Below are 26,227 nucleotides of genomic sequence, written 5' to 3'. Positions count from 1 at the left end.
ACAGTTTAAATACTTCAAATTATCTAATAAAATTTGAATATCTTGGACATTTATATTATTAAAATTATAAATATAACTAATATATTACTACTATATATTAATAATATAAGTATATTCGAATACCCGTTCGGATTTAAGTTCGGATCGGCTTTGGTTCGGATTTTCGGATTTAGAGATTTAGAACCCGTTTGGGTATTTTATAATTTCGGATATGGGATTTCCGGATCTGGGTATTTTGCCCAGACCTAAAAAAAATCCATGATTATTGATTGATTAGAATGCAATTTTTTTAAAAAAATCTATTAGATGTGTGAGCCGGGCTTGGCTCTATGGACCGCACCTGACCATGTTACAAGCCTGGCCCCTTTTGATGACAGATAGCGAAATGATATAGAAATGTACACAACATGCCCACGTGGACTCCAACTGTCGATGTGGGGCTCTCTTGCCCACCACCAAACCACTATTACCAACAACAACCAGAAAAAAAAAAAGATTACATGCGGTAGTTCTTTTCTTTGTTATTAATGCTAACATTATAGTATCTCAGTTGACATTGTATATGGTGCCGAGGGTAGTATCGAGTGTTAGACAATTAATGTTGTCTCGAATCTAGCCGGAGCCGGACCAGTGTGGAGCATGGTTACCGGACCGGGATGAAGGTTAGGTTCCACTAGCTAATTCCCCTCACGTGATCTCCTCCGAGTCCGTGCATGCAGCCATCCGCGTATAAAGAAATCTTTATCTAATCATTTATGAGCTTTTCTACGACTGTCAAATGTCTGTTAAGCACATTTTTGCCCTATCAATCGATGCGTACAATTATAGTTTGTAAATCTTTCCTTTTTTTTTTTTTGCAGCTTGATTTGATTAAATCGTGAATAAAGCTTTGATAAGACAAACCGAAACCATGTTAAGAAGGCTAAACAAAAATTAGGAGTTACGACAGCGGAATGTCAAATGATAAAAACATCATTGACTTGGCTATGATGTAAGCAATGACGGTGCTTTGAACAATCAAGTACAATGTTTAAAAAATTGGTCGTTATTTACGATTTACAAATATCACAACCACACGTCAAGATACGAATTAAAAGCGTAAATGGTCAAGCAAACAAGAAGTCAACCAAACATAAATACTATATTAGTTTTTAAAGAACACATTAATCTCAATGCCACAAATCCCGGTAAACTAAGCATTTAAAACTTTAGCTGGTTACCTGTTACGACTTAAATGCAAATCTTGATTTTAATTCGATATATGGGAAAAGATGGACCGATCCACTATATATAGCTTAACAAGAGTATAAAGTTTAAATTAATACAGATCATCACGATCACACCATTAACATCGATAATTTTTCATTTTATATATGTGAACGGATTTAGTTACATAAGGATTTATGAGATGAGAGTAGGATAGAATTGGAAGAGTGTTTAGATACCTCGGGGTGCACGAGATTCCCTTGCGCAATCAATATAGATTTGTAAATCTCAACCAGCTTCTTCTCGTCATACTCCTTGGACGCCAAACCCGGCCCGTAGCAATATTCGCCGTACCCGTAAGATGACCCGACGACCCGAGAGTTGGCGAGGCGCAGCATCATGTTGACGTAAGCATCTCGAAGCCAGGTTAGAAGCTTCTTAGGCGACGCCCTTTTCAAGATCCTTAGCTTCGGCACTATCTTGATCCTCCAAAACCGTATCTTCCGGGTCGGATCCATTTTGACCCGCTTCACATATCTCCGACCCGATGTGGCCTTCTTGACCGACCCATCTAGCCTTTGGTATCCTCTCAACCTCCTTCGCCAATACCTTATCTCCATCACAGTGGTGTATTAGTGTCTAGAGAGAGAGAGAAAGAGAGAATGTGAGAGCAGTGGAGAATTTTAGTGAGAGAGACGGAGACGCTCTAGGCTTTGTTTATAAAGAAAGAGCACATGCATTACGTAATATTCGAGATATAATTATTTTAATTCCGAAATAATTAAAATGGTTCATGTAGGAAAGCATTAAATTTATAAAGTAACTAGTAGTAAGCTACGTACGAATTTCTCATCCGACAACAAGAAAATGTTCATATCCATCCATAATGAAAAATCGAGGCTCAAATTGATGAAGCATATAATACAAAGAGTTTTCGGGGAGATAAGATAAGTTGATTAGACACAATCAGATGATTGCTGCTGCAATAAATGGCGAGATTTGTTGTTACTAGTAATACTTTTCAACCCCTAAACAAATCCTGACCGTTGGATATCTTTTTTTTTTTCTTTTTATGTTGGGAATAAACTGACGATTTAACTAGTGTTGTCTCTTAAGAGGACCTCTGTAAAATTGGGAAAGTCATACTAAAGTCAGTATGAATGCAGATGCTGAAAAGAAACAAAGGACCAACAAAATTTGAATGTTTCACGCTGCGCTGCCGCTGCCGCTGCGATTCTTGTGCGTTTTTTTCTCTTTAGGTATAAAGAGTGACGACGACTGACAAACAACCACCAATTCTTTTACTTGACATTATTTATATACCAAAAAGAAAAAAAATAAACCACCAACTCTTTTCCGAGTCTCACGCCATTTATTTGATTCGGTAAAGGCCTGATGCCTGGTCCGGCCCATTATGTTACTACTCTCTAGACTTTTAATTTATTTTTAAGGAAGAGGGATCTGTTAATTTTAATTTTAGCAGGTTACACATGCGCTAATAAATTAATTGGTTTTCTAATAATACACACATTGACATGGGATTAGGGCGAATAAGATGAACGGCTGGAATCAAAACTTGTACATATTGTATATTGAGAGTTCTCTCTCATATGCGCCCATGTTAGCATAATTTAGATAATCGATTAACCTTCTTGTTTTGCAAATGACCCAGCTGAATCGGACTTACGTTCCATATGAATTCGAGCCACACTTAACAAATTGCGTTGTCGTTTGCGTTTACTTGATTAGATTTTTCCCTATCGAATAATTTTTTTAACTATTTTCAACAGGGATTGATGAAGTTTATGATTATCGTCACCAAAGACAGTAGACAGAGAAGCCAAGTCCAAAAGAGTTTCAGAACTATCCAGATCAAAAATAACCACAGATCTTGATCTTGACAAACATAAAATTTCAAGACGACGACTCTACAAATCGTATCAGTTATCTGAGTCTCTCAGACTCCTATTCTCTTAGCGCTTGAAGCTATGGCTTTAAGAAGAAGCAACGAACGTGGTAAGGATATTTCTCTTGAGAGTGAGTTCATCAGCTTTCACCGGACTTATCGACTTGCCAAGGACGCGTCCAAGCCGCTCGGTTTCTTTGCTAGCATAGTCCGAACCTTTTTCTATGTAGTTCTTTGCGAGTTTCGCGTAAAGCTTTCCGAACCTGTAGAGACATCATGAAACCTCAGGAAGGAACTAAGGAGAGATCTTATCCAAATGTATAGATGAAGCGTTACTACTAAACAACATACCTTGCTGTGGATCCCTTAAGGTTACTTGCTTCCTCTTCGATGCGGGACAACACCGACTTCTTCTCATCTTCACTTGCTGCGACTAACTCTTTTACCAATGCATCTAAGCTTTCAACTATACCAGCCTATGAGAGAGTGAGAGAATAAACATAAGCTTTCAATTTCCGAGTCCAATGATGATTCTGCAGAAAGACATGTTTTTACCGAACCTTTGAAGTAAGCTGCCCTTTACTGTCCCTGCTGGTCCCAGACTTATCGTTGATGAAGCTTACAAAGTCATCTAAATCCCTGCCCCCGTCATAATCATGACCAGCTTTGTTGTCCTTTGGGAAGAATTTCAATGTTGGGAATCCACTCACTCCATACCTGAAGAATATAAGAGGTAGTTTGTCTTTTATGTTATGAGTTTTGTGAAACAACATACAATGACTTGGAACAGTAAAAATCGGCAAGTAAAAAAGATCTCGTCAAACTTACTTCTCGCCGAGGGCTTTGTGTGCATCAGCATCTAAATTGGCGATGACTACACCTTCTTCCTGCTTAAAAACTGTGGCTACCTTTTCGTATGTCTGATGATATAAAGAAAAAACATCAGCAATGAAGCGAAGAGGGATTTGATTATCTATCAATATATTAAAAAGCAAACAGATAGTTGAGCTTACAGGAGCGAGTGATTTGCAGTGGCCACACCTGGCAGATGGAAAAATGAAATGAGAAGATAGCAAGAAAGCTACTAATAAACCATCACAGTGGAGAGAGAGAGAGAGAGAGAGATGAGTAAGAATGAGTTACCATGGTGCATAAAATTCGACTAAGACATCTTTGTTTTGATCGAGAACAATCTCATCGAAATTGTCAGGTGTCAAAACAACCACGTTTTGTGGAGCTGCAGCTAATTTTACGTTGGTGCCTGAAAACATATTTGTTCAACAACAAGTAAGCACAGTTGAAAAAAATTTATCGAACAGAGCAAGGAAAAAAAACTAATGATGAGCAGAGCAGTTATCATAAAGCGACGTCAATCACAATCAGGGTATGATTTTCAGCAATTTGCACACACTTGCATCTCGCAGAAACAAAGTCTCAAAAAACAAATGATTCACCCAAACTGAATGTAGCTCATAAACAAGTTCCCTCACAGAAAAGGAAAAAATCCGAAATGAAACAAGCTTAGCTACTATACAGTATGACCAATGAAAATACCTCCTTCCTTGTTCACGTATTCAGCCAATGCTTCAGCATTGCGTGGACCCTCATACCTATTTGACATGAAAAGAAAAGAAGAAAAAAAAACACTCACTGATCTATATTACAAAGAAAAACTTATCCAACAAATAAACAATAATAATATGATTGGAGAAAAGAAGAAAAAAAGATTTTGCTTACTTATGAGGTTCAAGAGATCCTTTAGGAAACCACTGAATGGTCGGGTATCCACTAACACCATATTTAGTACAGACAGCCTTGTGCTCATCACAATCAACCTTCACCGATAGAAGTTGAAACAATCACAATCGAGATATCTCATTGCTGAATGAATAATAAATTCAGAAAAAAAAATAGAGAATCTCAGAGAAAAGAGACCTTTGCAATCAAGACGGACTTAGCTTTCTTGAAGCTTGCCCCAAGCTTTTCATACTCGGGAGCAAGTTTCTTGCAGTGACCACACCTATCATCATCATCATCATCAAATTGATCAGTAAAAAAAATCTAGAATTCAATCATGATGCCTCTTAGCCTATCATTTCCAAGACAAAAAAAAAAAAAAAAAAAAAATCGAACAGATCAAACCCACACGAACGAAACGAATTTAACACACAATCAGGATCGCATCGGAATCCTTTTAGAATCTACAGCAGCTTCTTCTTACTTCTTACTACTTTGATGATGATCCCAAATAAAATAAAATAAAAAACAAAAGATGATTGAAAGAAGAATTTGGATCTCGAGAGAGAGAGAGAGATACCAGGGAGCGTAAAACTCGACAAGAGCTCCTCTATCTTTACCAACTTCCTTGTCGAAGCTATCGTCGGTCAAAACAACCACATCATCGTCTGCCACGGCTGAAACTAGAACCAACGCCGCCACTACGGCAATTCCAAACCAGATCTGAGATTTCGCCATTTTTTTTTTTGTTTTTCTTTTAATTTCTTTGGATTGAAGATCACTCTTCTCTTTTCAGAAGAAGAACTAATTATATATATATATATATCAATCAATGTTATGTAAGTGCTCTCTCTCTCTCTCTCTCTCGATCTGTTTATTTAACAAATAAATATAACTCATGATGATCTCTTTCTTCCACTTCGACAACAAGGAAGGAAGGAAGGAAGGATACTATAATGACATGGCGTGATCTGGATCGTCCATTTTAGTCAAATATTAACACCAACGGTGATCAAGCGTTGTAATTACGTGGCTGGGTTACATGTCGCACTATGAATGGTTTTAGCCCCCCCTTTTTTTTTTTTTTTTTTTTTTAATAACCTCTCTCCCACATTGTTTCGCGGAGATGACAAGAGAAAAGGTCTCCTTCTCCAAATATATATTTTTTTATTATTATTTTGTTTCCGTTTAAACCCTTTTGTTTTTATAATTTAACAATCTAACCCACAGTCGAATTGTACCAAAAAAAATGGGCTTTAAGATTGGAGAATAATACGGGGGGGGGGGGGGGGGGGGTTGCGTAAAGAAGCCCAAAAACGAGATAAAGCCGCAGCTACGAGTACGAGTAACGCGAGGAGCGTTGAGTGAATAATAATAATTGGGAAGGTTGTAATAATAAGACTCGGATAGTTGAGATATCAAAAACGCTATTTTAAGAAAAACTTCGGCTGTGTAAAGTAGTATGTATATATTATATTTATTATGATTGGAAAATTATTATATAAAAAAAAAAAAATTCTCAATGTCTTCTGCTTGCGTGTTGAGCAATTATATACAGTATAATTCTATACGGACTAAGGAGTCATATATAATAATAATTTTTTTTATATGAGGAACTTTGTTTTAAACTTTAGATACCACCATGATCGGTTTTTCCATTTTTCTTTTTTTCATAAGAAGAATTTTAGGATATATAGACAACAACAAGAAGAAAAAAAAGCACATGACATCACGTGGGCGTTCCAGTCGAACCAAGTTGGACTTTTATGAGAAAGCCATCTTTTTTACTTTCTCCCTTATTGTCACTCACTCTGTATAAACTTAAAAGAAAGAACCAAAGAAAACAAACAAACAAACATTTTTCTTTCTTTAATTTGTTTCTTGGGATTTTTGTGCATGGCAAGTTGCCTTCTGTTTCATAAATGATTCGTCCAAACATATATTTAATGCGTAGGTCATTGCCGAACAAAAATGATTGTCTTTAGGTCCCTTTTATAAAAAAAAAAAAAAAAAAGTCGTTTAAGTGGTCATGTGATTAATTTACTAGACATACACTCCATACTCCAGACATACTAGACATCTTAAGATCGTACGTACATCAATTTTCGGTCCGAAACTAAAATAAACATATATAGAAAAATGTTTATTATACTATTTAACTAACTGATAACATTAGTTTAAATTCTTCTACTTGAATACTAATTACGACACATTTACAGAACTGAATTAATTTCACGTGGCTACCATAACTAGGACAAAACTGTGTTATTGTTCCAACGTCCATAATAACTAAATATCTCTACCTGTTTGTAGTTTCGTACAAAGAAGTCAGATCACTCAATATCTATCACTGATCATGACACCTTCCGTTAAAAATAATCACTTACAACGGCACGTGATGATTCGCGGTCGCGCGCGGGTGTGATGCAAGCTTTATATATGTTGGTGTATAATGAAAAAGCTTTGCCTTCGAAATGATTGAGATACTAATTTTTGTTTGTTTTATTAATTTTATGCTTCAACTGTCCGTACGTCGACTAAATTTTTTCTTCTAGTTCGGCGTATTTAACATGTCAATAGAAATATGTATATATATACACTCCCCAAATAAATTAATATACACCTATTTTTCGTACCTCTTCTTTATTAAATTCCATTAAAAAAAAAAGGTAAATAATACGTCGAGATTAAACAAAAATATCAGATTAGTTTACTTCTTAGACTATTATTACACCGACTAAATAGTTTCACCTTACAAAAATCCCATGAGTTTTATTGCCTACGTACGCACATTGATAAGTCGGGATATACGATGCGACGTGGAATGGATTCAAACTGTAAATACACAAAGATTACGTAAGTACGTACGTACGGGTCAACCAATATCTTCAGGACAGAAGCCAAGCGACTAAAGCATTTTCGTCGTCATGATCCAACGGTTCTCCCAAGTTCTCGCAATTGCTTTTCCCGATCGTGGCGTCATCATCACCGTCCAAAAGCCACGACACCATCGAGTCGGCGCCCTCTTTCTCGTGCCAATGATTGTTGCTACCTTCTTGCCAAACGCAATCCCAATCAATAAACTCATCCGTCAACGCATTGTTAACTTGGTGGTCGTAGTTGAGAAACGAGTACACTGACGGGCAAGACTGAAGACAGTCGAGTTTCCCTTGGCTGGAAGACTCCGAGCAGAACCCTCTGGCTCCTTCAGAGTCTCTAATTATGCTATTCAACTCCGCATCACCACCACGCGATGTGTATATGTGGCCTGGATCTGACTCGTCCAACAAAAGGTCAGTGATGTCGTCATCAAACGATAAAACTCCATTATCCCCATTAATGCTCACGAGATTTTTATTACCATAATCTCCATAGTAGTCACATGGTCCTAGCTCAGCCTCGGCTCCACTTAACTCCACCATTACTGCTCCTTCTTCAGCCACCGCTACGTCGGCGGTTGGCTCCGGCGGTGCTGCAGGCGTTTTCTTCGTTTTTCGAGTTTTAATTGTTCCGTGGGTTTTTGGTTTCATGGCGGATCTACTAGTTCTCCCAAGTCTGCGTTTTGCCTGCGGCGCAGAAGAAGCGTTCATGATTACGGCGGCGACGTCTTGAGAGATGGACGGCTTCCTGATGAAGTTGTGGAGTTTACGACTGAGATGAGAGTTCCAATAATTTTTTATTTCGTTGTCTGTTCTCCCTGGTAGATGACTCGCAATTAGTGACCACCTACATTACATTAATCAAAATTATTAAAATCCCTCTCTATTCACAATTTTAACACGACCGTAAGAAATTAAATATATTTCCGAGGAATAAATATATCAAGAGAACCTCCGTGGCCCGATGGAAATCAATAGAACAGTTTGAATTAAATCTGATTTGCCCTGTTGACATGACTGCTGACCTAATCGTGCAACTTCTAGATATCTATTACTATTACAATCGATCAAAAATTTAGTTACAATAATTTAGTAGTGGACACAAGTACAATCGATCAAAAATTAAATACTTGTCTAACGTTGACAGATCCTCGCTTTCTAATAAAGATTTATGTCTTATGGCTTTTCTAATGAAGTGTAAAACAGTAGAGTACATTTAGTTTTTGTCTCAACTAAAACAGAAAATGTCTAGCACCCAAACGTTAGAGAGGAGACCACAACCAAACATGATTTTTTTTTTCTACGAATAATAACAAAGTTTTACTCACTTGGTTGACACATGATATTTATTATTACGCCACATACATACAGTACATAAATAACAATTAGTCCGAATTATGTAAATCGAGGAAAGTGAAGAGAGATAAAAAAAAAAAATCAAAATTAGTAGAGTTTTGGATTAATAAATAAAAAAGTACCTGTTTCCCAAAGTGGAATGCAACTTAACAACTAGTTCTTCTTCTTTGGGAGATATGTTCCCACGCTTGAGATCGGATCTAAGATAGTTTATCCATCTCAATCTACAGCTCTTTCCACACCTTTTTAATCCTTTTCACACCCAAACAAAAATTATGAGTAGGAAAGTAATACTACACGTCAGAGTTTAGATACAAATATAGTAGTAAAACTGTCTATTTACTGCTGACGAGATTCTTATATTAGCATTTTTTTTTTTTTTTTTACGATCAAACTCCATATATTAAGTTATCGGAGATGACTCTTTTCGAGAAAGAGCCAATTAGATACCGACGAACTTACATGGAAAAAATAGAAATCTTATGCTTTTGCATATTTCGCAAGTTTATCGGCATATATATTATCTTCTCGGGAAATATATCTAATACTAAAATTAGCAAATCTATCTCTGAAATGAATAAAATCTTTCATTTTAGTTGTATATCATATGGATATAGACAACTAAAAAAAAAAAATCGCAACTACTGCATTAATTAATCTTTGGATTAAAGCAGAGCTGGAAATCAAATCAAATCAGTCATATAATTTTTGATCTGATTCTTGAGATGATTGATATACAAGGGACAAAAATACATAAATATGCATCTGTTTAGTTACTTTATGGTATTTCCTTTTAGAACGTTTGTCCGTATACTAAAAGTCTATAATATATAATAATATATAAATAACCATTTAAAGCATGCACTTGGCAGCACTTTACATAAACGTGCATTCACTTAACCCACCGTGACTGTAATAAAACATACTAGAATCTGTTACAAACAATTAATCCATGGTTCATGAAGATTATTTACGCCACGAGATCTACGATGATTGCTGTCGTCTCTCACTCTCACAATCCATGTTATGCCTAAAATTAAGCTTGTGTGCAGTGCAGTGGCAGTTGTTGCATGATTTTTTTATACTGTAAGAAAAAGAAAAAAATGTGTAAAACTATTATTACCGGCATTTTTGGGAAGAGATCTCCAAGAGCCTTCACCGTTGGATTGAATGTAGTTGGAGAGAATCTGGTCCTCCTCCGCCGTCCACCGTCCTCTCTTAATACCAACCTTCTCGCAACACGGCGCTCTTCCCATATTCTCCGGCGGTTATATGTATTTAATTATCACACTGACCACAAAAGTCAAGCAACGGAGAGAGAGAGAGAGAGAGAGGGAAAGAGTGATAAGTGAGAAAGGGGAGTTACTGAATAGTGAATACTGAGTGTGAGAGAGAGAGAGAGAGAGAGTCAGACAGACACCAGAAGTAAAAGTGACTATTTTGGTATTTATAGCATACATAAGACGGATATATATAAAAGTAATCAGAAGAGAGGATTAAAGAGCTCGGACGTTCGAAGGAGAAGGAGATGAGGACACGTGTGTGGTGTAGGAAACGCCACGTTGGTTTATAAAGAGACTGGAGTCGTGGCTTATTCACCGTCGAGAGACTCGTGATCGGTCCGTGCAAGCTCGTCGTGGTTCTCTTAGACGCTACTTCTAGGGTGTTGCTGAGCCGAGATCATTGACGTTACTTAGCTTATTAACAACATCATCAAGGTACTTATTAAAAGATTATTTACAAATTAACTCTGTTGCAGGTCACGTGAATACGTAGATCAGATAGTAATCGCACAATTTTTTGGTCTTTCTTATATAATAAATTATCCCGATCCATTACTGGTCCGTTGACCAGATGGTCTTTGGTCGAGCTACAAAACACGTGTGCGTTCGTAAACACGTCTAAAGTTCGAAAGAGAGGGAGAGAGAGATCAACTAAATTTGAACTTGAGGACAAAAAAAAGGTCATCTGATCAGGTCCTGATTAAGCAAACTAAGTAAAAATTTGTTGATGAGATGAACTAACTTAGTTGATCAGTTTTTTGCATCGTCAGCTATGGGCACCATATTCGCTGCTAGCCTAGTACAAACAAAAATACTGGAATATCAAATTTATATTCGACGGAATCTTTTGGAGAATTGAAATTTGACAGGTTTCCTTTATCTAATTCGGTAAACGAAAATATGACAGCCATCAATCAAAATATCAAATATGTATGTTTGACAGGTTTCCTTTATCTAATTACCGTGATATTTCTCTTCGACAATTGCATCTACCGGTCTTCTTTTTTTTTTTTTTTTTTTTTTTTTTTTTTTTTCTAAAACAATAATCTTCGAACACTTTCACTCATAGTGGAGGCTTTGGCGGAAGTCTGTATTGGGGTACTAAATACGTGTACTCTTTTATTGTATGAAATAAAAAGTGCAGGTCAGGAATTCACCATAGTCCTTCCAACGTGTCAAATTGTAATTGGTTGCAATGACAAAAATTCAAGCAACGAGACAAGAACGGCGGGATGGAATAAACTGCCGTCGTCGGATGGTAGAGTCATAAATCACATTCCGTGCCCACAGAATTTGAAGTTCATAGTGAATGTAAGGTCTATATTCTGAAACTTGACAGGAAAAAAGATTCACTGAACTAGTGGTAAAAAAACAAAAAGAAGAGTGAATCACTTACAAGTTGCAACTTGCACAACACACACACAACAAAAAATAATGCGAGCAAAGAAAAGAGAGAGAGAGAGAGAGCGAGAGAAAAGATCATCCAAAACAAAAGAGGTCTGCTTTGAGATATGTTTGGGGAACACTTGTACACAGCTGAAAGATGATGATTGACTAGTGCATCATATGAGGGAGGATGTTGAATCTTCCAAAAAAGACAAGCAGAACTCAAAGTATATCTATACCCTCGTTGCATATAAAAATCAAAAGGAAATGTCAGAATGATGACATGACAATGTATTTCTCCAAAAAAATCATCACATCTTTAAAGAAGATGATCAAAATGCACACTAGCAAGTAGCAATTCGAACCGACCACCAGATCATTAGAGAAGTAATATATATATATATATATATATATATATATATATAATCAATCAATCAATTTCGTTGGTTGGAGAGTTAATAACAGTAAGCTGCTGGGCCTCCTCTTGTTGTTGTTGGTAGAGTTGAACAAGTGCAGAGTCGACGTTGTCTTGAGGCTCCCAGGTGGCATCAGCCATATCAGTCCATTTGACAAGATACTCGACGGTGTTCCCATCGTCTCCGTTAATCCTCTTCCCGATGACTCTCTCCGCTACAGCGTACTCCAGCCCGTCCTCGTAGTCCTTGGCGACGTCCTCCGCCACGTGTACACCTTTAACCCACTCGCAATCTCCACCGTCCTTCCATCGGACCAGATATTCAACGTCTTTGCCTTTCCCTCGTTTCTCCACAACCTCCTCCACCTCGGCGTACTCGAACACTTGTCCTTCCAGAACACTGATCACTCTCTCTAACCCAAGCCTCCTCCCGAACTGCATCGGATTCCCCTTAGGCGTCGTCTTCAGAATCTCCCTGGCTAGTTCCAAGGCCGTTAAACCTCTCTCGTCTTCCAATTCGAAATCAGCGCCGAGCTCTACCAGCGCAGCAACAACGTCCGGCTTCACGTAACCAGCAGCCATGTGCAGCGCCGTCAAGCCGCCCCTGATGTCTCGGTGGTCAAGATCGGCTCCAGCCTCCGCCAGAAGCCTAACGCACTTGTCCGAACCCAGACCTGCCACGAAAAGCAGAGCCGTCCTGCCGTTTTCGTCTACGGCGTTGACGTCGCGGTCCTCGAGAAGCTGTGACAGGGCCTCCTCGTCGGCTTTCCTAGCGGCGGTCCACCAGGGGGTCTCGTACTCCGACACCACGTCTGCTGCGATGTAGCTGGATGGAACCCACGAGGGAGCATGGCCGTCCTTCCACTCGATAAGGTACTCCATGGCTCCTAATTCCGCCGCCCTTCGGCTCCCAATGATCCGGTTCACTTCTCCGTACGATGACGACTCCTCATCATCGTCGTCGTCTTCCACGGAGGAGATCGTTTCTTCGTAGTTTCTTTGTACGGCGGCAAGTATACTAGCTCCTCGGAAACACAGCTGCTGCTTCTGAATCCGTCTCGCCGATATGGAGAAGGGAGTGGAAAGTTTGATGCGAGACAGAGACTGATGGATCACTAGAGCACAAGTATTCATGGCCAAAAGAACTAAGACCTTTTGCATCACAATTAGAAGAAGAGGAGGAGACAAAGTGATGAGAAGAGATCAGTTCACTCGATTTTCTTTTGGATAGGGAACCATAGCCACCCAATCATTTTGAAGCGATGTGTCAGCCCCCTAATCATAATATTATAATAAATAATTATTTATATACAGTATTATAATATTAGGTGCAACAAATTTTACTTTAAAATAAAAAACAACAACAACTAATTTTAACACTTTTATAGGATTATTTTATGGACTACATTTATTTATATTTTTTTTAGAAAATTGACCCTTTCTTCTATTATATAATTGGTGTAGCAATTTTTTATTTTTAAAAAAAACTATTTTTAACATTTGTGTAGGATTATTTTATGGAATACATTTATTCCTTTCTATTTCTAGAAATAAACCATTTCTTCCATTTCTTCTATATATACTTGATAACTGTGTTATATACATTCTCATAAAAAAAAGAGAAGAAAAAAATATAATTCAAAAGTAAACACACAAAAAAAAGGATAAATAAAAGAACAAGTAGTGCGTATGTCGCTGGTTTCATCACTCGTGTGATGATCTTGTTGTTGATTTTTACAGGTATGTATACATTATGACATATGAAATATTGTCCATATATTATTTGTGTTTGAATTTATAAGATATAACTATTGCATATATATTTACGGGAGGTGATGACAATTTCCCCAAATGATCAGATCTGATTGTATATTAAGCGATTATTATTTTCTTTCGACAGAAGGAAATCAAGCCAATTAGGCCTGGGCATTCGGTTAACCATTCGGTTTCGGTTCGGTTGTATTCGGTTTCGGTTATTTTGGATATAGTAATATAGTAACCATTTGGATATTTTTGAAATTTCGGTTCGGTTCGGTTCGGTTTCTTTCGGTTCGGTTTCGGTTTGGTTATTTAAATAAATAACCATAACTAACATAAATTATATTAACATTAACCAAATAAACCAAATATAACCAAAACTAACCGAATATAACCAAAATTAACCAAATATACAATAACAAAAATACAAAAAAGGGAAAAATATGGATTCAATTTTACAAAATAGTATTTAACTTTGTAAATTCAAAATAATAACATTTACATATATTGATTATTTAAAATATTTAATTGTTTTGAATCTAGAAATAATTTATATTTTAAGTTTATTTTATAGTTTTGCATAATATTAAGTATATAATATTTGATATCTTCTAGGTTTTCGGATATTTCGGTTAACCATTTAATTGTCGGTTCGGTTCGGTTCGGTTTCAGTTAGTTTGGATATAGATTTTTACTAACCATTCGGGTATTTGAAGAATTTCGGTTCGGTTCGGTTTGGTTTTTTTCGGTTCGGTTTCGGTCGGTTATTTGGTTATCGGTTATTTTGCCCAGCCCTAAAGCCAATGTTCTGATCCTTCTTTAGGTGCACAAAAAAAAAAACCAGTTGTATATTTAAACATATTTAACATGCATGATTTCATTAGCTAATTGTGTATATACCAGACATACAATAATGTTATTTATTGCTTAAGTTTGCACTTGAAAACTTTATTTTACAAGAAAAGATGTGTTTTCTTTCTTTAAAGAATATCAATTGGAGACCTATGTGCCAAGAGAGATACAACCAGAGTACCGCCTGGAACTTGTAATAAACCTAATGGCGCTTCATTATGTCAGCGAGGTTGCTTTGACGGAGGGATTCAACCTGATTTGTATGGCACATGTCTAACTACGCCAAAAGGAAAAGTTTGCACATGTCACAACTGCGTACTTCCATAATCAAAAAGATTTTATCTGTGCACATTTTATATTCGTTTACTGTAAAATAATTATATGTTTTAAATTATTTCAATCACAATTAAAGTAAATAAATGATTGATTTTGGACAATATTCCAAATATATTTCTCTATCAGATAAGAATTATTATATAATTGTTTATTACTAGAATATATTTGTGTATATTTTTTACATGCATGTCTAAATGATTTTAGTGACAACTAAAGGCGTCCTGAATTGATAGATTAGATATATAATTAAATATTAGTAAAATGTGATTTGTTTTGTTTTAAAGTTAGTAAGATGAAGATGAAGACAAAGAAAAAATAAATTTTGTGAATTTTATATTTAAGAGGAAATTAAAACAAAAATTACAGAGATATAAGTTTATATTTTAAACATATTTAACATGATTTCATTAGCTGATTGTGTATATGCCAAACGTACAATAATTGCATTTATTGCTTAAGTTTGCACTTGAAAACTTTATTTTACAAGAAAAGATGTATTTTCTAAATATTGTAAATGATATTTAATTTTTAAAAGTAGAAATTGAGCAAACCCAAACAATATATTTGCAAATTTTATATATACAATTTACGTTTGTTCTAGTCATATATTACAAAAACAGAAATATGCCTTTTAACCAAAAATCTATTGTGTTTTTTTTATTTTTTCTTTTAAGGATCAATTGAAGGGATATGTAAGAAGAGAGATACAACCATAGTGCCGCCTGAGACTTGTAATAATGTCAGCGAGATTGCTGTAACAGTGGGTTGCAAGATTCTTCATTCAACACATGTATGTCTACACCGAAAGGAAAAATTTGCACATTCTTCATTCAACACATGTATGTCTACACCGAAAGGAAAAATTTGCACATGTCACAACTGCGTACTTCCATAATCAAAAAGATTTTATATGTGCACATTTATATTAGTTTACTGTAAAATAATTAGATGTCTTAAATTATTTCAATCACAGTTAAAGTAAATAAATGATTGATTTTGGACAATATTCCAAATATATTTCTTTATCAAATAAGATAACACTTTAATAATTATTATATAATTTTTTATTATAGAATATATTTTTCATATGATACATGTGCAAATTCCATATTAATTCACTTTGAAATAATTATATGTCTAAATGATTTTAATGACAACTGAAAGTCGTACTAAAATCGATAGATTACATATATAATCGAATATTAGTAAAATTTGATTTGTTTCGTTTTATAAAGAACAAGAAAAAAAAAATATGCAGTTTTATTATATTTCAAGATTAGCGAGACCCATGTAGAATAGAAGTAAGACCTTTTGCATCACAATTAGAAGAAGAAAGCGGAGACAAAGTGAATCAGTTCACTCGATTTTCTTTTGGATAGGGAATCATAGCCACCCAATCATTTTGAAGCGATGTCAGCCCCTAATCATAATATTATAATAAAGATTAGATTGATAGGAGTCGGACAAAAGGGACAAAATTTAAACAATTACAAGCCCAACAAAGCTCAAAGTAAACCAACCCCAAATAAGATGAGTCAACAAGAAAGATTGACAACACTGAAGACACGTGGTAGATGTGTAAGAGGGTCAAGCACACGTGTGACGGAGGGAAGTGATCGCCGGTCATCGCCAACAACGATCTCCGATGTCGCAGAGCTCCAAACCAGTAGGCCGGAAAGTCGTCGTCGATGGTAATCCACAACGTTATCCAAAGAACTCTAGAATCTTCATCCTCCAAACAGCAAATTTCTTCTGAACTAATCCCAAATTGGACTAAAGCTTCACCATTAAACTTGCAATTGAAACAAACTCAATGGACCCATTAAGCATCGGCTTAGGAATTACACAATCATCATCATCAATTACTTCGATTCAAACCAAAGGAATGATAGAAAATTGACCCTTTCTTCTATTATATAACTGGTGTAGCAATTTTTACATTTAAAAAAACTATTTTTACAACTAGAGTGCCGCCTGGGACTTGTAATAAACCTAACAGCGCTTCATTATGTCAGTGAGGTTGCTATAACAGAGGGTTGGGTTCTACGTTCGGCACATGTATGATTACTATTGTTGCTGTACAACTTGAAGAAATCACCATTAACGACAGTGAAAAGGAAAGCAGTTGAATTGAAACGAAGGGTCACGCTTGAAGTAGGAATTTGTTCTTTTGTCAACTAATAAAGATACTAGTAGTTGAGTTGGTTACATGTTGAATACAAACATCCAATGAGTGAGATACAGATATACAAATATTACGCTTTAGTATGATATAGTAATAAATGTACATTTTTTTTGTGTTTTTTTTTTTTTTTTTTTTTGAGTTTGTGGAATTCCACATTTATAATTCTTGGAACTATACAGATTTAGTTAGCATATCCGATGCAAAGTGGTTTCTTCCAAAGACTTTCAAGATTGCTAGTTCTCTTCTCTCTATACAAAATTAGTATATCACAAAATTTTTTTCTTCATTTATATTGAAGTTAACAAGTAAGTAAATTACATGAAACAAAACAATAAACAAGGTGAAAAAAAATGGATTAAAGATTAAAATTCAAAGAGATTTCAAAATATACAGAAAAAAGTAAACCATTTATAAAAAAAAAAAAAAAAAAAAGAGAAGAAAAAAACAGCATAACAACAGCAAAAAAAGGAAAATTAGAAGAAACCAAATATTATTATGGCCATTTATTTTGATTTTACTATAAAAAAAAAATATGAAAAGGATAAAAGTAACAAATAAGGATGTCATGTTGGGGTTCAATTACATTTGTGAGAAGAAAACTCGACGCATATTAATTTATCATGTTGTAAACTAAACCGGTTCGGTTTAAATCCAATTTGTGGGCTCAATTTAATTCATTTTGGTTGAATTTAACTAAAGCACCATTTTCTTCTTGGGCACAATAAATGTGAGAATTAACAACGCCGGGTTCACCGGGGCAAACGGGTCGGGTTAACCGAGATGGATAGGGGGTAAAACTGAAAACAACCCTGAATTGAATTTAGTAAATTCTAACGCTTCAACGTCTCTTTCCTTTTTTCACTGCCGTTAATGGTGATTTCTTCAAGTTATACAGCAACAATGGTGGTTTCCTCAAGCTCTATGGCCAAAAACAACTGCTTTCTTCAAGCGTGACCCCTTCGTTTCAGTTTGATTATTGGATCTCTTCTTCGAGGAGGGTTTTGCAAATTAAAGAGCCTTTTCGGGTAAATTGAGTTTTTTTTTTTTTTTTTTTTTGTTGGTTAAATCAAAGAGACCCTCCTTGAATAGAGTAGAGATTCTTGTTTGTTTGTCTTCCCTTTTGCTAATCGTCTTCTAAAAATGTAGTTTATTTTATTATGTAATCAGTTTCTTCTTGGTTAGTGTTGTTTCGTTTGTTTGATTTGATTACAAGTGAAATGTAGTTTGAGGAGTTTTGCTGCTGGTTTGTGTAAACCGAGTTAGTTGTAAAGGGATTCCTAAGTTTTTTAGATTCCCAACTTTTTTGAATCCAACGGTTTTAGAACAAAACAAAAAAAAAAAAAAAAATATATGTAGTTGGGGGCATTCCTTACCGCCATACCGTTTATTAATTAATTAGGTCGATGACTTTGAGAAATTTGTTAAAAATCGATGGATATCAGATTTTAGAAAGAAGTAAACCTAACTTCTGAAATCGATAGATGGATATCAGATTCTCGGCAGTGGTGTTGATCCTCCTACTTGCTGCTTCTTTTGGTGTTACTCATACAGATTCGTTTTATGTTTCAAGAAACACAAGTCTCGTTTCTCCTGGCGGTGGTGTCTTCGAGCTCGGGTTCTTCAGTTCTGGTGGCGATCGTTGGTATTTCGGGATATGGTACAAGAAAATCCCTAAGAGAACCTACGTTTGGGTAGGGAACAGAGACACACCTGCCTACAACTCTAACGCAACTCTTGAAATCTCTGGTGCTAACCTCGTTCTCCGCGATAATAACCGCATCATCTGGGATACTCAGAGGAAAAAGGAGAGATCTCCGGAGCTGGTGGCGGAGCTCCTGGCTAACGGAAATTTGGTGCTGAGATACTCGCAAAGCATGGACCCAAGAGATTATTTGTGGCAGAGTTTTGAGCATCCAACCAACACGTTACTTCCGGGTATGAAACTCATATCATCCAAAGTCCCAAATTATGCGTCACGTCGATACTTGAAATGCTGGAAAGAAGAGAATAATCCAGCAAGAGGAGACTACATCTTTGGACTCGACGGTGATAAATTTCCTAGGATTTTCATCTCCGAGGGAGAGGAAGCTATCAAAAAGTATCGGAGCGGCGGTTGGAATGGTATCGAATTCGCTGACGTTCCCCTGGTTTTCAATTCAAGTAATCAAGATGGTCAGACGTCTTTTTTGTTTCAAGACACCACCAACTACCTCTATTCTAGAGTCACATTGACGTTCAAAGGTATTTTGATGTGGTATACGTGGGATATAACATCACAAGAATGGATCACTCGATGGGGTGCACCAATTACATTTTGTGATCAGTATAACTATTGCGGCACCAACAGTTACTGCAGCGGGAACACGTGTAAGTGCATCAAAGGGTTTGAGCCAAACATCGCAGGAGGAGGATGTTTTAGAAAAAACCCGCTGAGCTGCGATAGCAACAGGTTTTGTCTCTTCACCAGAATGAAGCTGCCGGATACAATGGATGCAAATATATATACCTCACACTCAAAGAAAAGCTGTCAGGATATGTGTGTCAATGACTGCCACTGCACTGCTTATACGGTGGCAGTATATCAAAATGGCACTTTATCATCAAACTGTGTGACTTGGAGCAAAGACCTCGTGGATGTTCAAACTTACACCGCAGCAGGTCAAGATTTGTACATCAGACTCAATGGTATATATATATATATATATATATATATAGAGATATTGCTTTCTCACAAATTGTTTTCATTCACATTTTTCGCGTTTAAGAATTAATTCTTGTTCACTCAGTATATATATTTTTGTTATTGGGTTCCAGGAAAGAAGAAGAACAAAAAGTGGCTTATCATAGGTCTGAGCGTTGGAGCCGCTGCTGCTCTCATCATCATTATAATTGTGGTACTGGTTTGTATTTGGAAAAGGAAACAAAAGCTAGCAAGAGCGACTGCAGTAAATGAAAATGTTATGGAATCGCAAACTGAAGAAAATATCTTTGGAGCAGAGGATACAGAGACTCCGCAACTTCCACCCATGGATTTTGGAACAATATTAAGCGCCACAGAAAGCTTCTCTGAAGCTAATGAGATTGGACATGGTGGATTCGGTACTGTATATAAGGTATAAAGAAGAAGACATCATTTGGCTTTTCTTATAAAAGTTTGGCACTTCAATTTCTCATTATACTTATGTTATTATAAGATTGGGATTTTGCCTATGATTTTTTTTTCTTCTTTTTTGTTGCTGTTGTAGGGACGTTTACCTAGCGGGCAAGCAATTGCAGTGAAAAGACTCTCTGAGATCTCAAGACAAGGGACTGTGGAGTTCAAAGCCGAGGTGATGTTAATTGCAAACCTCCAGCATATCAATCTAGTTAGACTTCTTGGTTGGAGCGTTCACGAGGATGAGAGGGTCTTGGTATATGAATACCTTGAAAACGGAAGCCTCCACCATCGACTTTTTGGTGACTTCTTTATACAATATATAATATATAACAATTAAGTTAACATCCTTATATTATTATTATTTTAATTTATCGAATTGTTTTCTAACCGCGTTATAGGTGGAGGCCAAAACTCATGTGAGCTGAACTGGCAGAGGAGATTTGACATAATTAAGGGCATCGCTCAAGGACTTGCGTATATGCAAGAAGGTTCGCGAGACATGATTATTCACAGGGATCTTAAGCCAGGAAACATCTTGCTTGATAGAGGTATGATCCCCAAAATTTCAGATTTCGGGTTGGCAAGAATCTGTGACAGGAGCGAGAGGGAGACTAAAACTACGAAGCCGTCTGGTACTTAGTAAGCAATCAATCAAAAACTTTGGTTACCTCTCTCAAACTAACTACAATGTATATCTATATGGTTTTGTTTTAATTAAAGTTAAAGTTTGAAAATGTTCTTCCATGCATTATATGCAGTGGTTACATGTCTCCGGAGTACGCAGAGAACGGGTGGTATTCAACAAAGTCAGATGTCTTTAGCTTCGGGGTGATGCTCCTTGAGATTGTTACTGGGAAGGAGAACAGAGCCTTTTCATACACGCTGTGCAGCACTAATCTTCTAAGCTATGTAAGAGTTTTATTTTATTTATTTATATATATTGTTTAATTATTAGTACTTCCCATATGTATAAAAAAAACTAACAAGCAATGGCCTGGTTCTCGTGAACAGATTTGGACCAACTGGAATGACGATAACTGGGAGGATACTGTTGATCAAACCATACGAGACTCATCATCATCATTTCAGAAACAACAAGTCCGAAGATGCCTAGAAGTTGGTCTCTTGTGTGTTCAGCAAGATGCAGAGGACAGACCAACTATGTCGTCGGTGTTATTGATGCTTGTTAATGATACAGCTGCCATCCCGAGCCCTAAACTTCCTGGTTTCTTCAGGGCTGAGGGTCACAATGAGGCTTCCATAACGTCTGGTTCTTTAATATCTACCGCCATAAGATACTCCTCCTCGACATCACGCCCCAGTTATTAGATCGTTTGTTAATCTGTACGTAATTTCTTCATGCTTCTATATATGCTGCTATATATTGATATTGCTGTTCAAGATGATTGATATTTACAATTTCCAAGTAATAAAGAGACCTTGCATATGTGGTTACATTGAATGGTTATGCTTCTTAATTGATGTTCTTCTGATTAGAGAGAGAGAGAGATCATTTTCATATTTCTTAAACAATAAGAGAGATCAGGCATACCTCTCAAAAGGGTTTAAGCGTACCACCAAAACTAAAGAAGGAAAGCAATTGAACGCACCACTTGAGGACCTCAGATACTTATTGAATTATCTGAATTATGTCAATATGTATTGTCTTTATTTGATTTTATCACTAATGCCTATTTTTTCCTAATAAACTTATATCTTTAAAGATAAATTCATGTTGCTTGGATAAATGTAAACAGAACAGTTTTAATTTTGGAATCGGAAGTAGAGAAATTAGGCCTTTTTTTTTCTTTTTTTCTTTTTTTACTTCTGGAAATCGAAAGATTGTTTGACAAACAATTAAGAGAAACCCTAAAAATTTGTGTTTGGTTTAATTCATCTATTGAATTTTTGTTTCCTCTCTGGATAATATTGTCCAGAAGATCGCCAAATCCTTCCTTCAAGTGATACAACCATGACCGAGACATCATCATGGTACTTCCTTCTATCTCCTTGTGGAATATCCAACAGATCATGAAACTCCATCCCTGCCACAATTTGTTGTTGGTTTCATACATTAACAACCGGCTGCTTAGTTAAGCTTAACAACAAAACAAAACTTTTCTCATCCAAGTTAAAACTGTACCGTTCTTGGTGGCAGCGCGAGATAGAAGCTCTGCAATGAGGTATTGAGCAGGATCTCCTTCAGGAACGTTTTCGATGAACCAAGTCACGTGAGCAACAACCTCTTCGTTGCTGAAGTATTCATACAATCCATCCGATGATAACACCATGAAACGATCGCTTGAAGTCAGTCTGTGATGGACTGTACACGGTTCGCAGGTGATGTACGGGTCTGTTCCAATGTACTCTACCCGGAACATCTCAAGCAACGCTTCATTAAAATTCGGCTGCAACAACATAAAGTGAATTATTAGTCTAATTAATGTGTGTGGTTTTGAAAGTTTGTTTGTTTGCAGCTTTGTTTTCTACCTTTTTGAGAAACCCAGCACCGAAAGCTCGAGTGACTTTTAGTTGGCCTTTGACTCTATCTTTCAGTATGGACTGGTCATCTTCCGGATGTTCAGATTTGATCCGCGTAATTTCCTGAAACAGATTTCAAAAAACTTTTACTTTTTTGGCAAACCATAGCCAAAGTCTTGCACTTTCACTACTAACCAGATAAATTGTCAGAGATATATATATATATATACCTCTTCCACACTTGTGCTATGGTCACTTGAGAGTTGAACGGCTCTCATCTTTAACCGGTACGAAGTCACATCTCTGTTTTTGTTTGAGACACTGATCGGAGTTGTTTGATTGTGTATTGGAGATTCCTCTGATATTCTATCCAGTTCCATACGTACAAGTGATTCCCGGGACCTACTCTTATGTCCGATACCCTCATCATTCCCAAAACCGGGATTAGAGTGACGATCATGGAGCCTTTCTTGGGCTAAGATAGCCCGACTATCCCCAACGTTCATCACATAAACATCTTGATCCTTCATTAGCATTACAAGAACGCATGAACCCATTAGTGCAAGCTCTGGGTTTATGTCAAGAGACTTGTCTACCATTTCCATGTAAGCCTCTTCAGTATTCTCTAGTGCTCTAGCCATTGCTCTTAGCACAGCATCATGGTCTACAGTTCCTGACCAGCGTCTCCTAATCGGTCCCGACGACTCCACTATCTTCTCTTCAACGCAAGTCCCTTCTTCCCTGTGCCAATCATAATTCCAAGGAAACAGCTTTTTCCGCAAAGACTTCTGTTGTTTTTGATACATTCTTCTTATCTTTGAGCTTATCTGTGATTTTTTAGTCCCATGGCTTTGTCCCGAGGCTGGAATCCCATCAAGAACACCACTACGGTCGGTGGTACAAGGATCATTTCCAGCTCCTCCACCTGAAGTAGATGGATGTTCAACCTGATTGGTCATGTCGTTTAGAGCCACACTCCCGATTTCTTCTCCTTCCCACCGTTCCAATTGAAGTAGCTCATAAAGTCTAGTGCTTTTCTTGCCAGGACCTGCTAAATTTCCAGGTGGACCATCAGCAATCGGAGTGTCAGCATTTCCAAGGCTACTGTTATTATCAGTCATGACCTCCTCACTTCCTGCCACTACTGACTTTGAATGCGGCTCACTGATAGTTTCTGGATCACACAAGTACTCTTCTGTGGAAGGAGGTTCCTGGTCTGGCTGCAATTGATTATCTACAGATGGCTCTTCATAATCCCAAAGAAGACCTTCCAATTCCTTGTCGATAGCTTTATAAAGATGGCTCATTACGAAATCTGGAGCATCCGGTCCACTAAACCCATCATATATCCCAATAAAGAGCCATCCTTGTTCCTCCGAAAGCACAACATGAACCCTGTCTTCTCCAGCTTTCCCATGAGCCCATTGCAAGTTACGGTTGCTCTCTAAACAATTTTCAGGGTCTTCACCATGTAACTTACCGTCCGTTCCAATAGGCCAGGAAACCCTAGTCTCTGGATGCAAGAAGAAGCGATGCATCCAACTCAACCCTCCAGATCGTCTAGAAAATGTCCTTGCTAATGTACTTTTCATTGGTCTGCTCACACTCCTCATAAACCGCTGAAGGCGAGGCTTTTTACGTCTAAAAGAAAGAGGCGCCGAGAAATTGGATTTATCATGTACATCAAGAGGTCCAGACATAACTCCTTTCTCAATAGGTCCTGACATGAAACCGTTGTTTCTATCCAAAGGACCAGATGCAAATCCTCTCTCTAGAGGCCCTGACATGAATCCATTCAAAGGACCCGAACCACCACGAGGGACCGGCTGCAAAGGAATCGAAGCAAAGGAGGATGTGCTCTCAAACGAAGCAGCAGGCTCCAAAACGTCACTTGAGCAGAACGCCATTTGATTCCCAGTCCTAGCCGTGGAAACATTAGCACTAACAGAAGCACCTGAGATTGCCTTAAACGTGGTTTCAGCTAAACCTTTACTGTTGTGTCTATTCAAGAAAGAAGGATCATCAACAACCTCGTTACGGAAAGAGCCACTGAGAGTCTCGGAATCAAGGGTGCTCGAATCAACAGTGAACCTCTCAGAGTTTGAAGGTGTCATATCAGGAGACTCGAAGATGATTGGCCTAACGTAGCAAAAGGAATGGCCTAAACCTTCATCTAAAGGTTCCAGAAACTCCAAATCAACACCGTTCTTCTCATTGGAAGGCACGAAACAACCAACAACACGGGAAGTCCCGTTTCCCATGACTCTCTCTCTCTCTCTCTCTCTCTCTCTCTCTCAGGCAATACTACAAACACCTTGGAGGCACAATCTCATCATTAAACCTCTAAAGAGAAGAAGAAGAGGCGAAATTCTTAAAAACCCAACAAAGACCCGACGGTTCTTATTGAGAATCCAAGCATCATCAGAGGTTCAATTCTCTCAGCATTATTGAGAAGACGCAAACAAGCAAGCACCTGCTTAGTTAGTAGTAATCAAATTTTGGATATTTAAAATCAGCTCTGTACACAAAATCAGAGGTCTTGAAAAAGGAAACAACTTTAAAAGAGTGTAAGACAAAGAAAGTATCTAAGTGATCTGACCTGTGTTGAAAAGCGGAGATGGGATGAAGGAGAGAAACTGGAAACAGATCTAAAGGAGAAGGCAAAGTAGAGAGTGTATTGAACACATCGGAAGCAAAAATAACAACAACAAGAAGAAGAGGCAAAAAAAACACCCCTTTAGATTTCTATGGGAATCTGACAAAAAGTAGCCATTTTTATTTTATTTTTTATATTTTAAATAAGAAATGAAACAAAGAAACAAAGAAAGAAAGAAAGAAAGAAGAAGAAGACCCAGATTGAGATTGAACCATGCAGAGACGACCAGCTGTTAAAGATCCAATCTTTTCAGGTAAACACACACAAATTAAAAAAAAAAAAAAAAAAGTTTCTCTTTCACATGTTACGGAGAAACCGAGATTCGAAATCAACAACACAAGCTGAAGAAGAAGAGGAAGAAGAAGAAGAAGAAGAATAAAAACAGAGAGAAGTTTGAAACTGCAATGGATTTTGATTTTTCTTTTTCTTTTAAGCAGCCTATAATAATTTTTTTTTGGTCTATGATTAATTTGTTTTTAGCTCATCGGTGAGCAGAGGAGAAGAAAAGAAAAGAAAAGAGTTGTGTCTTCTCTCTTTCTCGGGGTTTTCAAATGGTTTCGGAGGGTAAAAAAAAAAAAAAAAAAAAAAAAAAAAAAAAAACTACAAACAAAAACAGAGTAGTAGTAAAAATTTG

At 37.0% G+C, this 26,227-nt stretch overlaps 5 protein-coding genes, 2 long non-coding RNA genes and 1 pseudogene across 10 annotated transcripts; 2 read left to right on the top strand and 6 right to left on the bottom strand.

Moving 5' to 3' along the window:
- Positions 1-1,262: 1,262 nt before the first annotated feature.
- Positions 1,263-1,936, bottom strand: LOC104783336 (uncharacterized). Its single transcript, XM_010508482.3, has one exon. The coding sequence runs from the start codon at positions 1,824-1,826 to the stop codon at positions 1,386-1,388; it is 441 nt and encodes a 146-aa protein (XP_010506784.1). The 5' UTR covers positions 1,827-1,936; the 3' UTR covers positions 1,263-1,385.
- A 1,063-nt stretch (positions 1,937-2,999) lies between these two features.
- On the bottom strand, positions 3,000-5,774 carry LOC104784458 (protein disulfide-isomerase like 2-1). 2 transcript variants are annotated; one of them, XM_087512160.1, is made up of 10 exons: positions 5,430-5,774; positions 5,048-5,132; positions 4,850-4,947; positions 4,667-4,722; positions 4,256-4,373; positions 4,126-4,153; positions 3,941-4,032; positions 3,673-3,829; positions 3,460-3,588; positions 3,000-3,375 (listed from the first exon to the last, which is right to left on the bottom strand). In XM_087512160.1, the coding sequence occupies exons 1-10, from the start codon at positions 5,585-5,587 to the stop codon at positions 3,313-3,315; spliced, it is 984 nt and encodes a 327-aa protein (XP_087368286.1). In that variant the 5' UTR covers positions 5,588-5,774; the 3' UTR covers positions 3,000-3,312. The 2 variants fall into 2 exon arrangements, with proteins under 2 accessions (XP_087368286.1, XP_087368285.1); XM_087512159.1 differs by having other exon boundaries at positions 3,464-3,588.
- Positions 5,775-7,536: 1,762 nt separating this feature from the next.
- Positions 7,537-11,432, bottom strand: LOC104783335 (transcription factor MYB12). The gene is made up of 4 exons (XM_010508481.3): positions 11,330-11,432; positions 10,208-11,163; positions 9,207-9,336; positions 7,537-8,575 (listed from the first exon to the last, which is right to left on the bottom strand). The coding sequence occupies exons 2-4, from the start codon at positions 10,338-10,340 to the stop codon at positions 7,738-7,740; spliced, it is 1,101 nt and encodes a 366-aa protein (XP_010506783.2). The 5' UTR covers positions 10,341-11,163; positions 11,330-11,432; the 3' UTR covers positions 7,537-7,737.
- A 540-nt stretch (positions 11,433-11,972) lies between these two features.
- On the bottom strand, positions 11,973-13,781 carry LOC147946434 (signal recognition particle 43 kDa protein, chloroplastic pseudogene; annotated as a pseudogene). The gene has a single exon (XR_015597784.1). The product of XR_015597784.1 is annotated as a signal recognition particle 43 kDa protein, chloroplastic pseudogene (transcript).
- On the top strand, positions 13,778-15,286 carry LOC104783333 (uncharacterized). Its single transcript, XR_767224.2, has 2 exons — positions 13,778-13,908; positions 14,913-15,286. It is a non-coding gene; the product is annotated as an uncharacterized LOC104783333 (long non-coding RNA).
- Positions 15,287-16,297: 1,011 nt separating this feature from the next.
- LOC147946433 (uncharacterized) lies at positions 16,298-17,291 on the bottom strand. Its single transcript, XR_015597785.1, has 2 exons — positions 16,635-17,291; positions 16,298-16,534 (listed from the first exon to the last, which is right to left on the bottom strand). It is a non-coding gene; the product is annotated as an uncharacterized LOC147946433 (long non-coding RNA).
- Positions 17,292-18,053: 762 nt separating this feature from the next.
- LOC147946432 (receptor-like serine/threonine-protein kinase SD1-8) lies at positions 18,054-21,934 on the top strand. Of its 2 annotated transcripts, XM_087512157.1 has the most exons (7): positions 18,054-18,324; positions 18,851-19,984; positions 20,114-20,412; positions 20,545-20,755; positions 20,855-21,095; positions 21,215-21,365; positions 21,468-21,934. In XM_087512157.1, exons 2-7 carry the CDS (start codon positions 19,174-19,176, stop codon positions 21,783-21,785), a joined length of 2,031 nt encoding a protein of 676 aa, XP_087368283.1. In that variant the 5' UTR covers positions 18,054-18,324; positions 18,851-19,173; the 3' UTR covers positions 21,786-21,934. The 2 variants fall into 2 exon arrangements, with proteins under 2 accessions (XP_087368283.1, XP_087368282.1); XM_087512156.1 differs by lacking the exon at positions 18,054-18,324 and having other exon boundaries at positions 18,679-19,984.
- Positions 21,935-22,239: 305 nt separating this feature from the next.
- LOC104783278 (protein phosphatase 2C 32) lies at positions 22,240-26,206 on the bottom strand. Its single transcript, XM_087512155.1, has 5 exons — positions 25,537-26,206; positions 23,168-25,410; positions 22,947-23,060; positions 22,600-22,864; positions 22,240-22,501 (listed from the first exon to the last, which is right to left on the bottom strand). Exons 2-5 carry the CDS (start codon positions 25,196-25,198, stop codon positions 22,350-22,352), a joined length of 2,562 nt encoding a protein of 853 aa, XP_087368281.1. The 5' UTR covers positions 25,199-25,410; positions 25,537-26,206; the 3' UTR covers positions 22,240-22,349.
- Positions 26,207-26,227: the final 21 nt, after the last annotated feature.

The sequence above is a fragment of the Camelina sativa genome, chromosome 4 (genome assembly GCF_030686135.1).
Source record: "Camelina sativa cultivar CO46 ecotype springtype chromosome 4, ASM3068613v1".
NCBI classification, from domain to species: Eukaryota; Viridiplantae; Streptophyta; class Magnoliopsida; order Brassicales; family Brassicaceae; genus Camelina; species Camelina sativa.
This window is presented reverse-complemented; position numbering and strand designations above follow the sequence as displayed.

Coding starts and splice junctions, on each gene's coding strand:
- LOC104783336 (XM_010508482.3), bottom strand. CDS start 1,826: ATGGAGATAAGGTATTGGCGAAGGAGGTTGAGAGGATACCAAAGGCTA.
- LOC104784458 (XM_087512159.1), bottom strand. CDS start 5,587: ATGGCGAAATCTCAGATCTGGTTTGGAATTGCCGTAGTGGCGGCGTTG. Junction 4,374..4,666: donor ATACGTGAACAAGGAAGGAG/GTATTTTCATTG, acceptor ATATGTTTTCAG/GCACCAACGTAAAATTAGCT. Junction 3,376..3,463: donor CTTAAGGGATCCACAGCAAG/GTATGTTGTTTA, acceptor ATGTCTCTACAG/GTTCGGAAAGCTTTACGCGA.
- LOC104783335 (XM_010508481.3), bottom strand. CDS start 10,340: ATGGGAAGAGCGCCGTGTTGCGAGAAGGTTGGTATTAAGAGAGGACGG. Junction 9,337..10,207: donor ATCTCTTCCCAAAAATGCCG/GTAATAATAGTT, acceptor GGGTGTGAAAAG/GATTAAAAAGGTGTGGAAAG. Junction 8,576..9,206: donor CATTCCACTTTGGGAAACAG/GTACTTTTTTAT, acceptor AATGTAATGTAG/GTGGTCACTAATTGCGAGTC.
- LOC147946432 (XM_087512156.1), top strand. CDS start 18,781: ATGGATATCAGATTCTCGGCAGTGGTGTTGATCCTCCTACTTGCTGCT. Junction 20,413..20,544: donor GATTCGGTACTGTATATAAG/GTATAAAGAAGA, acceptor TTGCTGTTGTAG/GGACGTTTACCTAGCGGGCA. Junction 21,366..21,467: donor GCACTAATCTTCTAAGCTAT/GTAAGAGTTTTA, acceptor TCTCGTGAACAG/ATTTGGACCAACTGGAATGA.
- LOC104783278 (XM_087512155.1), bottom strand. CDS start 25,198: ATGGGAAACGGGACTTCCCGTGTTGTTGGTTGTTTCGTGCCTTCCAAT. Junction 23,061..23,167: donor ATAGCACAAGTGTGGAAGAG/GTATATATATAT, acceptor AATCTGTTTCAG/GAAATTACGCGGATCAAATC. Junction 22,502..22,599: donor TCGCGCTGCCACCAAGAACG/GTACAGTTTTAA, acceptor AAATTGTGGCAG/GGATGGAGTTTCATGATCTG.